This window comes from Amphibalanus amphitrite, unplaced genomic scaffold (assembly GCF_019059575.1).
Source record: "Amphibalanus amphitrite isolate SeventyFive unplaced genomic scaffold, NRLGWU_Aamphi_draft 000252F_arrow, whole genome shotgun sequence".
Classification (NCBI taxonomy): domain Eukaryota; kingdom Metazoa; phylum Arthropoda; class Thecostraca; order Balanomorpha; family Balanidae; genus Amphibalanus; species Amphibalanus amphitrite.
In genome coordinates, this window is record NW_024881747.1 from 634869 (window position 1) to 648239 (window position 13371).

A 13371-nucleotide genomic window follows, 5' to 3' on the forward strand; every position below is an offset into this window, starting at 1 on the left:
GTACCGGTCGGCTCGAGTTGGCCAGCGCCGCGGCCACTTTTCAGAACACCGCTGCCGGTTGAACAATTGCCCGATCAAGCAACTAGTCCGACTCGCCGTCCGGAAAATTCGATTTCTGGCTGGTTAACGAATAATAATGTCCATTAGGCGGCGAGTGGCCGGGCAATTTCAGATAATGGCTGGAATCTGTCGGAGCGGCCGCGCGGCCGCCGATCGGCCGACTCATAGAGGCGAGTGGCCGGCCGTTTTCGGCGAGATGTGTGCTTTATCGGTCGGTGGCCGAGCGGCGAAATGGCCTCGCCGATCGGCGGCCGGCGACCGGTCGGGCGGCGGCGGTGCGCCTCGCTGACTCGGAACGGGTCGGCGCCGCCGGCTAATGGGCGGCCATGTTCGACGGAGACGGCCGCTGGGATCGGCCGATACGGCTTGCGAGCGCCGCCGCGGCCACCCGACCGGGCGCCGGCCGACGGGAGGCTCCCCGACCCCGACCGGAGTCAGCGAGCGCTCCCGACCCCGACCGGAGTTCAGCGAGCGCTCCTGAGCCCGGCCGGAGTCTCGGGAGTACTCCTGACTCCGACCGGACCCTCAGGAGCGCTTCCGACGCCGACCGGGGTGTCAGGAGCGCTCCTGACCCCGACTGGACCCTCAGGAGCGCTCCTGATCCCGACTGGACCCTCAGAAGCGCTCCTGACCCCGACCGAAATCTCATGAGCCCCCTTGATCCCGACTCAGAAGCTGTATTGACGGCTCGGTGGGCCAATAAGGCGCGGTTGTAGGATACAGCGTCTAAAGAATTTCCTCGAAATTATTAGGTTGTGCCTTATGTGTACGTACCTCACGACATCCCCATTGCGTAGACAGAAATGATAAATATGTTCGGCATCCACCTTACCAGCTAGGTACCACTTTGGACCAATCAGTTTGACATATTAAGCGGTGTGAATTAGCGAGTTCGCGCGGCTAATTTCGTAATGGAAATAGGTCTGTCAAAGTAGTGTTGGAACGTACACCGAACAGATTGCTATAAAATATGAATACCAATCCGGCTAAAAACGCATCCAGCTTGACGTCTTGACTATCAATTCATTGCAGTGGCGGCGCCACGAATTTTCGCCAGTGGGGGCAAGCTTCAGGTGACCCGACTGTTGTCTGATAACCGATCTGCAAAATCCATGAGCTCCTTGCCGTCCTTGCCCCTAGATGTTGCCAATTAGAAATTATCATGGTTTCAGGTTTCATGCATACGTATTGAGCTTAAGCACTAACCCTCCCGGGCCCGGAACGGGGGGGGGGGGCGTTTTCGCCTCCCCTGGCGAATATTTGCGATACCACATGAACGCTTAGGAGTAGACAGTAATCAGTAATCAGTACCTAACTAGTTCTCTTTTTTACCGTAGTGCGAATATATGTGATTCTCCAATCTCCACACACGATTGATACCAGAATAAGCTCTATTAGGGCGATCCACATACATTTCCAGATAACCCGGATATACATACCTTCCTATCACATTTTGTCATACCTCCCCGAGCTCAGTCTCAGTCTAAGGGTTCCCAAAAGAGGGTGAACTCTTCTCTGGCCGATTTTGACAAGCTGCCTCTCAACCTCCTCGAGGTCAAGCTCAAGGGCAGCCTTCTGGTGAATGAAAATGAGTAGGAGAATGAGTGGGAGTAGGAGATATGCGACAGACGGTCTGAGAACGAACGTTCTGCTGATGCACTTGATACGGGAATCGTCAAAAACAGGCGTACTATTACCAGTAAAACGCCTTTTGGGCGAAGAACGAGCGAGCGAGATAGTGAGCCCTGCACGTGCAGAAGGGCGAGAGGGTACTTCCAACGGGCTTGTGCAAAGCACCCTTCTAACCGGTCGCTAGCGGTGTACCAAATTTGAACGCAATCGGCCCAGCCGTTCCTGAGATCTGGAAGCGGCATTCTGCACGTGCGCACGTGCAAACGGGGTCCAAAATGACTTTTGCACGGCACCCTACTAACCGGTCCCCAACCGTGTACCAAATTTGAGCGCAATCGGCCCAGCCGTTCTCGAGATCTGGAAACGCCCCCTGCACGTGCGCACGTGCAGTAGCACCCTAACCGCAACACATGGGAATGCATTGCCTGGTGGGTGCCTACCTGTATGCCAAGTTTCAGCGAAATCGCCCCAGTAATTACCGAGTTACTGAAATGGGAACAAATTTGGCACCTCTTATTGTTGTATTTTGCACGTGCAGTGGGGGTCACTCACATCTAATAGATGAAGAGTATCCGACCTTTGGTAGAAGAGATGCAGCTACCCTATAAAAATGACCGCAAGACAATCGCTCAAGCCGCTGCTGAGATATGGGCCTCTCAAAATCATTACTTTTGCAAAACTGCTTGAACACCCTTGACTTCACGTGGCACGTGCCACGGCGGTCACTGAGGTGTATCAAAAGTAGTCAATTACGGGGTAGAAGGGATGGGGCTACCCAGCAAAAAAGACCGCAGGCCAATCGGTCTAGCGGTTGCTGAGATATAAGCCTCTCAAAAGCGTTACAGGCCGGGCCGGGCCGGGCCGGGCCGGGCCGCTCATACTGAGATTTTTCCGTTATATTGAAAAGACTTCGCTTCGCTCGCTGCGCTCGCTCGCTCGTAATAACCGCCTATCATGAATATTGCACCGGTCTTCTGTTCCCATTTCAACATCAGCCAAATTTTGTGGGGGCAAAAACATAGTCCTGCCCCCACGGCCTCCTGCCAGTGGGGGCAGTCTGCCCCCACTGCCCCCACGGTGGCGCCGCCCTTGATTCATTGCAATGAATACTGCGACCTGTTTCCATTGTTTTCACTAAACAAAAAAAGATGTACCTAAACTCCGTTGCCGTTGATGTCATTTAGGACGATATTGGTACGTCACCGTGTCCCGACCGTGTGCCCATTGCACCGGCGGCGTGTGCTTGAGCCGCCCCGACTTCGTCAGGTTTGCAATTGGTTCGGCAACAAAAGGATAAGATATAAGAAGAACATCGGCAAGGCCCAAGAGGAAGCCAACCTATACGCAGCGAAAAAAGCGGCAGGTTAGTTAAGTGTCTTTTGTATTTTGTCAGGTGTCGAATTGGTTCGGCAACAAAAGGATCCGATATAAGAAGAACATCACCAAGGCACAGGAGGAGGCCAACTTGTACGCGGCGAAGAAGGCGGCCAACTCAGGTAGGTGACACGTCTTTTAGGAGGTGTGGCAGCCCCGCCCCGTCGGCTGCCGGGCGCGGCCGAATGCGCGGACTGAGTCTCGAGCTGGGATCGTTTTCATATGATCTCGCGAATGCTTTCGCTAATCGCAATCGGCTGGGGCTTCGATCTACTTTGTATATTGATCTAACACATTTGTGTTGTTCCGTGCTTTGTGCTGCTCATTTCACTAGGATTGCTCACACGGCAGATTCTGCATGAATCGCCCGCTGGCATGAAGGAAATGAAATCAGGCAGGAATGTAACAAATCGCAAGCAAAATTATTTCCTAGCGCCCAGGGAACAATTGTAGACAACGCAAAATAATGTTTCGAATTAGCGACATTACAACATTATCCTTAAATTTACCCTCATACCTGCACAGAATGGCACTTCTGCCCTTTATAGCTGTCCGGGTTTTTAACAATGCCTATATGCAAATTTATAGGCTACGCCCACACTCCAGTGCATCGACACATCATTTGTGGCTGGACACCACACTTCTGTCGACCCGGGGTTATCAGAGAACCCTGACTTGTGTCGACCATTCGCTTGTCCTTAACCCGCGCCCCACTGGGGGGGGGCTATTTATAGCCCCCCCTCCCGTTTTTCTGCAATAACTTCCAAACCGCTTGACGTATCGACGCCAAACTTTCAGTACCTTCGGCTGCATCAATTTGACACCTTGTGTCAAAATTTTAACTTCGTACCTACCATAGGTCGGCCGTAAATGACGTCAGAGTGACGTCATGTTCGGCCGATTTCGACGCAAAACATTGAACCGCGGCAATCGCTCCCAAGAGCTCAGTTTTTAAGCTAGATCCAATTTCTTTGCATGAGAGGACTCAGAATAGACTGCGCTATCAAACTGCTATCTCGGATTTTCAACATTCTGAAAATTTCGAAAATTTTATATAATAAAACTCAAAATTTATATTTTTACATTTTTTTCGAAAATTTTTTGACTTTTCGAAAAAACCGGAATATATGTGATAGAACGCATTATTATGACTAACTCTAGCAAGTTTTAGCTAAATATCTTCAAAAATGGCCAAGTTATACGCATTATTGCAAAAAATTAACAATTATTAATTTTTCAAATCAATTTTTCAGCATGAATTTGACATCGTACGCCAATATAAATAGCACCATCGTGTTCCTGAGCTCAAACTGCATCCAATAGACACCTTTTTTGTTGAAAAATTTTAACTTCAAAATTTGACCTTTTTTTACCTGAAAGTGACCTGACCTGAGCTGAATTTGACTCAAAATGACCTCGAATGACACAGACGACATCAAATTCGAAATCTCTGACCTAAATGGACCATAAAACATGTGTCACGTGACCGATGGATGATATAATATTTTCGTGACCTGTGATGACCTGACCTTGACCTGAAAATCAAAGTACAAGTTTGGTAGCCTCAGAGTATCTAGAGCATCTGTTCACGAGTGTGTGAACCAAAAATGAGCCTGATCTGACTTGTAAGTCGGCGGCCAGAGCCCAAAACGTGAACAAGCCAAAATGCTAATAATTTTTACTTTGACCTGACCTGTGACGTCATCGGTGACCTCGAGGTCAATGAAATTAGGTTTCGCTCGACAGTTTTTCCGGGGCTATCAGACGCCGTTTGAATTTTGACGATCGGCCCAGTAGTTTCGGAGTTAGGAGGGGGGGGGGGGGCTATGAATAGCCCCCCCCCCCCCCCAGTAGGGCGTGTTATACGCAGACCCCAGTGGGGCGCGGGTTAATATAGCTGACTCACTCGATACTGAGATGTGGGTGGTAAAGCTGTGGCATGCTAGTGACATTGGCATGCCTCCACCCATCCGATTAACATTGCGGGAGCGCTGCACGCCGGCATACCTGTGTCCGACGTCTGGGGTGGCGTCACTCGAACGTCTCATCTGATAGGCGCGGCATGCCACGACGTCAGTGACATCATCCACAGGTCGTCAGGGACGCGTCATCCCGGGAATGTATCAATCCACGCGATGGGAGGTCGCTGCAACATGCATTGGAGAATGTTTGCATGAGGGAAATTGGCGTGTCTCGTGCGTGTCGTACGAGACACGCACGAGACACGACTCGTATGTCAAGTCGTTTAGATCGAACCGCAGCAGATAAACCGACGTTTTATCTTCTGTAGTTTGATTTAAAGGTAGTGTGCCAGCTTTCTTGGACCGTATGGAGTTAATGGCCCAGATAAGGAGAACCGGATTTTTAGAACTTATCCATACCTTCAAAACTCATGGAAACGTCTTAAATTCTTCAAATTTTGAGTACCCCAGTGCGAAATTCGCCCCGACGGGTTGTCGGTCGTACCCCAACCACATTTCACACCACTATGAACAATAAATGCACACACTGAAATCGCTATTACCGATATGCTCATCCAATCAAGTTTCTAATGATTGAATGGTGTGAAACGTTTTTTTGAGCATGATTATGATGATAAACCCGTTCATCATCATCTCCTGCGGTTTCGAACACGCCTGTTAGGTGGCTTCTGATGCTCGTCGAGGTCGGAATTTCCAAATACGCGTGGTGCGTCGGGCCGCGCGCTCTGACTTCGGCCAAGAAAAATGCGTCAGCTGATCATTGTCATTTCTGCCACTTGCGTGTGGTGAAATGGGGTCATAACTTATAAGACGGCTTTTTCATATCAATTATTTTACATAAAATCATATTTCAAACCATAAATAATGTTCGACAGCCAAATAAAAGAAACAATACCAATACGGGCTTACAGTTTAAGGCTCGACATTGTGTTATCTACGATTAGACAGCTGATAACTCATTCCCGTACGTCGTATGGTCGTAACACTATAATGACCTTTGCTTATTGTCACAAGTGCGCCGCATTCGCGATTGTTGCCCGACGCCTGTTTGCAGGTGAGCCCACTACAGTTGTTATACATATCTAAAAACCGAAAAACTTTTAGGCGAAAAAGGCACTATTCCAGGCCCATTTTTGATTTTTTTTGCGATATTAGGTAAAAACAGAAGCTTCTTATCCTAGGAAAAATAAAATGGGAAATCTTTCAAAGGTGGCACACTACCTTTAACTACTGCCATCCTGCAGGTTACTATGTAGAACAATACAGTTCACATTGTCGGGACAATCGGCACCTCAGGTGACCTGTTCTTGCATCTGCCGGCTGAGCATTGCAGTGTGTTTTGCGCACTTTTATACGCGTCGTGAGAGTAAATCTTGCGGTACCGCCGCCGCCGCCGCCGTCCCCGTCTTTACTGCCGTGGCGACCGGCGGACGGCCGCGGCGGTTGTCGGCTTTGGTGGGTGTTTGATGCAGCAGTATGGCCGCCGTCCGGCAGACGGGGGAGGGCGGAGTCGTCCTGCCGAGTGGCCGGTTCTGGTCCTGTAGTTCCGCCCCGAACTCACACCCGAGTGTCTGCCGCCGCCCCGACCGCCCGGCCCACCATCGCCGAGCTGTCAGACAGTCCTTGTATAATAGCATCACACTGGCAAACACCGCGCCGACACGCGAGCCGCCATCGCCGTGGCATGCTTGATCAAATTCCGTCTCCTTTTATGGACATTTGGACACTTATCCATGATGTCCTCATGCGCTGCGTCGATAGCTCGTTGTTAAGTGCCGCGGTTGTTGAGTGCTGCGCGTTGGTGGAAGGCTGCCAAGGGATGAGTCTCGTGTGACCTGTGCGTTTCACTATTCTGGCATCAGACATTCATGGGCTCTACTTGAGCTAACGACGCCTCTGGGAGCCGCTACCGGCCTCAAAGAGCCAGGAAGGTGGAAGGATAGTGGAGTTACGGAAGGAGCTACCCAGCACCGCGACATTTTTTTACAGATGCTACACGAAATCGGAACTCAACGGGAGCTAGTCGATCAGGATACTGAAGGGCATCACATGCACTGAGAGCGGTTAAAATTTATCATGACACGGCGGTCACTAGAAGTACCCGGAAGCCGCCATAGTTCGTGGCCTGTGAGCCGTCTTGGGGCATCTCTCCGCCCCTATAAAGTCTGCTCTATGTCCCGGCTGAGCCGATATATGGCGCTGATCTGTCGTCCGCCACTGCAGTCGGCAGTGAGCCCAGCGGCGCTGTCGGCCGAAATGTCTGCGGAGCGCTGTCTCAGTGATCACCCCGAGCGGTTGGGCGCGCTCGTGCAAGCCGCTCATAAGCGCACGAGCGAGTACGGGGCGTCACGGTTGGGCCATTCGGTCCGCTCGTTGTGGAAGCGTTATTCGGTCGGCGCTAAAGCGAAGCGCCGTACCGCCGCCGCCTAAATCAGGGCGAATCAATAGAGGCCGTCTTCAGATGGCCGATAAATTAGCCCGTCTGTTTGGAATTACGTCGGCCGGTGTGGTGGCTCTTTTGTCGGTAATGGCACCTTCAGTCGTGATCGTCGAGTGGCAGATGGGTGCGAGACACATGATGTGAGGAACATGTTACGGATAGAGGTGCGAAGAACGGCGCGGCAGGGAAGCGCGATTGTGATTGACGGAATGACATGATTTTTGTTGGGTACTGGGTTTCTTTGATTGCTTGCTTCTTAGCTCCTGTTGGAGTATTTAAGGCACCAAACAGCGGCTACTACCATAAAACACATTGAAATTAAAAATTATATTTATTCTTTGCTTTGTACGTTTCTGGGCGATTAATATTATTTCGTTATTTCTTAAGTACTTAACTTCCACGCTATCTTGAGAATTTACTGTAAGTTATATGGGCTCAGTGAAGATTTTGACAGAGTTATCTGAACATTTATGTCCTAGTGCATTTCCATTTCATCAGGCTAAGTGCTAACCCTCATGACAAAGCAACTTATATAAATTGATAATGAATTAGCCTGTGCACTCGAATCGCTGGAACCAGCGCATTGGTTACAGGAATGCCATCAGGGATTAATTATTTACACGATGCCATTTTTTCTGCATAAGATTGGAATTGCCACGAAAATGTAGGCAACATGCAAACGTGAGAAGTTAAAAGTTAATAAACCAGATAGCGCTCTTTGGTTCTTTACGGCACACACTTATAAACACACCTTTATCTCACTTCGGGGCACTTCAATAACGCCACTGTTTTTATTTTTGTTTTATCTCGAGTGCCCATCATCAGTTTGCAATGAGATTGCCATGAATAACGGTTCATAACTTTCCGGAGCATCTCGAGGCACTCAAAGGCCATCACATTGTATTGTATACTTTTCCAGCGTCAAGAAACGGCTCGGGCATTATTGGGCTGCAGTTCCCCCTTTGTTGGTGTGTCCTTGACCGGGCGGTGGGCGGTGGGCGGTGGGCGGCGTCTCGGGCGGTCGGGGCGGATGCTCAGAGAGCCGGCTCGCCGGCCGGGCGGCGCGGCACATCCGGCCGTATCTTGGCCGGCTGTGACGGCCGCAGAGAGTTACGATGGCCCGCAAGCCGCCACGCCCGCGCCGCCGTGTCAAGACGACGCTTTTAATTACTCAGAGTAGCAATTTATGACGTCATTGATATTGTGGCTGCTCTCAGCTGCTGATGGGATCTGCGCCGCCCGCCGGGAGGCTGGCCGCGCGGTAGTGGTGGAACGGGAGGTCTATGGGACGCGGCGGCGGCGGTGGCCGGCACAGCTGCCCGGCACGGCCTCCGTTGATGGATGGCCACCGGCTATGTCACACATTGGCACCCCGGCGGCGAACGCAATATCGGCGAGTCGCTGTCGGTCGGCGGTGGCCGCCCGATGGTGGCTGCCGTCAGTTGCGATCACTGGACGGTGTCAGTCCTGTGTCACATGGAGACTAATGTAGCTCGGTGGATCAGGAATCAGCCGCCAGGGCGACACGTGCCGCAGATATATCGGCGAGTAACTGAGACAGCGATCTGCCGCCGTATCAGGTGGTCAGATATTACGCTGGGGTTATTCGTGTGATAGTTATATGTGGTGCAGTAGCGTACAGCTAGGTAAGAAGCGTCAAAGGTGCGCCGAGTTAATCAATCAATGGAGTGAGTCAGCAAAGGGACACAGACGTTGCTCGATCATCGTCGTCTGTGGGTTTAGACATAACGTAACAAATATCAGGAAGCGTTACACTCCAGATAAACATTACGAATTCCTAGCACGGACGGCAAACGACGTGTTCTGTCGGCTACTATTCGGAACAAATCAACCTGTTATGACCTACGTCCCCCTCTTTTCGCTGTGACCCTGCGTGACCTGGTGACTTCAACTGACCCATTGTCTCGTCCCACAGGCTCGTCACCGTACAGCATGGGCGGCGCCGGCACGCCGGGCCCCATGATGTCGCCTCCTCCCGCCGACATGGGCTACAACATGTCCATGAACGGCTCCCAGTACAACAGTCAGAGCCAGGTGAGTTGGACTGGACGAATGGACAGACGGGCGGACGGACGGACGGACGGACGGACGGACGGACGGGTCGCACAGGAACCCTGGGGCGCTCCGGCCGACCGTGTCCCTCCTGCGTCTAACCCGTGATTGACAGAACATTATTCACTGCCGGCGCGGACCCAAGGCCGTCGATTTAGGCGCCACTCGCCACAACAGACTCACACGAATGAAAGCAAACAGTGTTTATTTAACGGATATTGATGATTAATGATGACACGCTACTTGTCAGCACATATGAAATTACAGAGTCACTGCTCAATGGATCGTGTACATAATCGCTCGATGAAATTTGTTATGAATTTTCATTATTAATTTTGTGTTCACAATTAGGGGAAGGTGGGGTAAGATGGCCCAGCGGGGCAAGACGGACCACCAGCCCTCCCGGCTGAACCGCTGCTGGTATCTACTGCTTTATGCACTCACATGTTTGTTTTCCTTCGTAACAATGGCCACTTTGAGCTCATGCTGCTAGGATGCATAGCTTTTGAGTTATTGAGAAAAATGTTGTTTTTCGTCAAACCGATCTAATATAAGAGGTCTATGGGTGATTCAATTACGGCGCCTTTCTTGCACGATTAGTTTCTATTTTGCACTTAACTGTGAAGAACAAAGTTATAAACTTAGTTATAGTCACACTTTAGGAAAGACAAGGTTTTGCAATGTTGGGCTATTTGACATATACGTCATGATAATGACAGAATTTAGATTTGGGGCAAGACGGACCACTGTGGTCCATCTTACCCTGTGGTGGTCCATTGTACCCTGCATATGGAAAGTTCTTTTCCAAAACATTGACACAAGTTTAAGTAAGCTAATTTTTCAGGAAGGAGTCTTTGTTGCATGTGAGCCATGCATGCAAGTGCTCAGTTAGCATGCATTCATGCCAAACGACAATCAACACACATGTTCCCAGCTTTTAGCTGCACTTCCATCACACATGAGTAAAGAATAAAGGCTCATTTTGTTATTTTACCATTCTGGTTACTTTTTCTTACAAGAGTACAGAGCAGAAGTGTAGCACACATGAACGGATAGCAGGCACTGCTGGGTGGTCCGTCTTACCCCACGTTTTTTCTTGTCTGAGTTTTTGACATGTCCCTCTTTAAGAGCATCCACCACCTAGATGTCCTTAAGTTGAAATTTAGTCTTTACACATGTCAACAGAGGAAGGATTGAGCATTCCGAAGACTATAAATAATATGAATTACGAGAGCAGTGTAGCAAGATATGCGGCCTCAAACCTTAGCTGGTCCGTCTTACCCCACCTTCCCCTACATTTCTCACCATTTGCCGGCCCATATTTCATTCATTATTTGTGGATAACGTTTTCAGTGGCTTCTGTCATTGTCTCGTGCATTCAATGTATCTGGGCCATCTCTCGATACGCTCCTCCGGTCCTGCTGCGCTGACCTCTGAGCGGGAGTCCAGTGACCATTCCACGCTGACGACCCATCCCGTCTGCCGTTTTCAGGGCGGCTATTCCGACTCACAACCGGGGATGGGCTACTAACGGCGCGTCGTCAGCCCACCGAGGTGAGTGTCGACAACGATGCATCAGTACCGACGGTGATGGCGGCGACAATGGTTAGGGACGTGCGGGGTGGGTGGGGTCAGTGTCCTTAGCACTCTCTGGTGAATCAAACAGTTTGTCTACTTTAAACCGCCGTTGCCGTCGTCACCACTGTCACTGTCTCCGCCTGGCCATGCGTCGTGTTTGTGGCTCGTCCGTCAGCGTGCCGCTCGTACGTTGCGGCGCAGCGTATTTACGCCGGCCGGGTGAGGCCGTTCGTCTTCTCAGCTCCATCTGATAGCGTCGGCCTTAGCGGCTCGTGAGGGCAGGTGGGGAGGCGACGCGATCGGTGATACTATCAGCGCTGTCCCCGGCCCGACCGAAACGGATAGCCCGGGCGGACGGGGTGTCGGGTTTGGTAAAAACATGAACGGGACATGGCGTCGAGAGATCAAGAGGTTTGTGAGATGGAAGGGACGCACCCAGGATGTAACGGGGCGATGAAGAATGCCGGTGACTGATCAGGGTGTAACACACCCTGCTCGGGCCAAATTGCAATTATGGCTCGGCATTTAGGGACAGAAATGGAACCGTGCTGTCCGTGTGTTTCGCCGTCTGGCGCTCGATGCGCCCATTCGGTATGCCTGGCCGGCGGGCGGGCCAGCGGTCGGATCGCCGTCGCTTCGTCCGTCCCGGGATCGGGCCGACGCCGACCGCTGCATTTAAACAGCCCCATCAGCGCGGCGACCGGCCGACCGGCCCACAGCCCATCACCGGCCGACCGGCCGGCCAGACGGCGCGCGATGGCAGACGTCGCTCCCTCGCCGTCCGCTCTAGGGGTGGAGAGTCGGCGTCTGAGACGATCGGTTGGGATGACGGCGTGTGATGGCTGATGCGAGCCCTCAAGTCGATATTTGGCGCAGTTTGGGTGAAACTTGACTGAGGTGATGCTGGTCCTCATTGGTCCGATCGAAACCAGACTCATTTCTTCCTCGAGCCAAATATTTTGTAGGAACTGCCCACGTGTATCATCCGTGACCGTGAATGACGTCCTACTTCAAGCACATTACTACCAGGATACATGTGTTGGAGCCTGCTCAGACATGCGGCCAATCACCTCTCAGTCTGTCTGCACACTGTGCACTCGGCTGTCTGCATACTGTGCACTGTGCCGTGGCTGGCTGCTCTCACCGCCTGCAACCACAGACTCTGTGCTCCTCTCTTCCCACATACTAACTGCCGGTACTTACATACGCGGCAGCATGGGATTCTCTTCCGGCATCGATATTCATCGCATCAGCGTGTGATACCCATGCGACACAGCGTGACAGTTCGTGTCGGCCGTGACGGCCGTGACAGCCGTTATCACTGTCTCAACGCCTGCCGGCGAGACGGCAGTGGGCACCGTCCCGTCAGAGCCGCGCCCCCGATTCGCGTCTGCGCCGGACGTGTGCGTCCTCAGCTCGTTAATCATCGACGGCGGGTCGGTACATCATCGTACGGTGTCGGAACGCGACGTGCCGACGGCCGCCGAGCGGCGATGACGCCTCGCCGAGGATGACGGACGGGCGGTGACGCCGCCGACGGGCGGTGACGGCCGGTTAGAGGTCGGTGACGCTGTCCGTGGTGAGGTGACAGTGAAGACCGATGGCGAAGACAGGGAATGGGTGGTGACGGTTGGTGACACTGGGCGATGAGTTATTGCGGTAGCCGGTGTAGTTGTGCACTATATTGATGAATGCCGCCACACGCTTGGAACGGCATTTATAAACTAAATTACTCCGAAATTTTACATGTTCATAAGAAACATGTTTTCCAAAAACCACTGAAGACACCAAAACTTTCGATTCATCCGGCGAACAGCATCACCAAGTCACGACCTTACGAGCTGTTTTCGGTAAGCTGCAGCCACCCCGTCAGTCCCCGACCTGTAACGGGTGTGCTCAAACCAGCCCCATCCATCTCCAATCTCCCCTGGCACGGTACGATCTGCCCGCACAGGCCGGCCACCACGCGGCCGGTCGGGCCGCGCCGCCGGCGGCCGGCCAGGTAGGCGTTCATTACCGGCCGAGCGGCGGGCGCGGCGGGGTGCCGGCCCGGCCACGGGGAGCCGGCCGTAAATTAGACGCCGAGCGCGATGGCGGCCGACGGCAACGGGCGGGGAGAGGGGAGGGTGACGGCCGAGGGACCAAACACCGCGCGGCGGCGCCGGAGCAGGGTCGGGCCGATCGCCGCGCCGCCCGACAGCTCGGACGCCGACTTCTCGGCGCAACCCGCTC

The 13371-nt window shown here is 52.3% G+C and overlaps 1 protein-coding gene across 3 annotated transcripts in view; it reads left to right on the forward strand.

Moving 5' to 3' along the window:
• Positions 1-13371, forward strand: part of LOC122386466 (homeobox protein extradenticle-like) — a 76811-nt gene that overhangs the window by 62026 nt on the left and 1414 nt on the right. For 2 of the 3 annotated variants that reach the window (XM_043375682.1, XM_043375681.1), the window contains exons 6-8: positions 3086-3188; positions 9425-9543; positions 11054-11115. In XM_043375682.1, the coding sequence (XP_043231617.1) occupies positions 3086-3188; positions 9425-9543; positions 11054-11092 (261 nt within the window). In that variant the 3' untranslated portion in view covers positions 11093-11115. Of the gene's footprint in view, positions 1-2958; positions 3056-3085; positions 3189-9424; positions 9544-11053; positions 11116-13371 lie in introns of all 3 variants that reach the window. The other variant, XM_043375683.1, reaches the window with a different exon arrangement.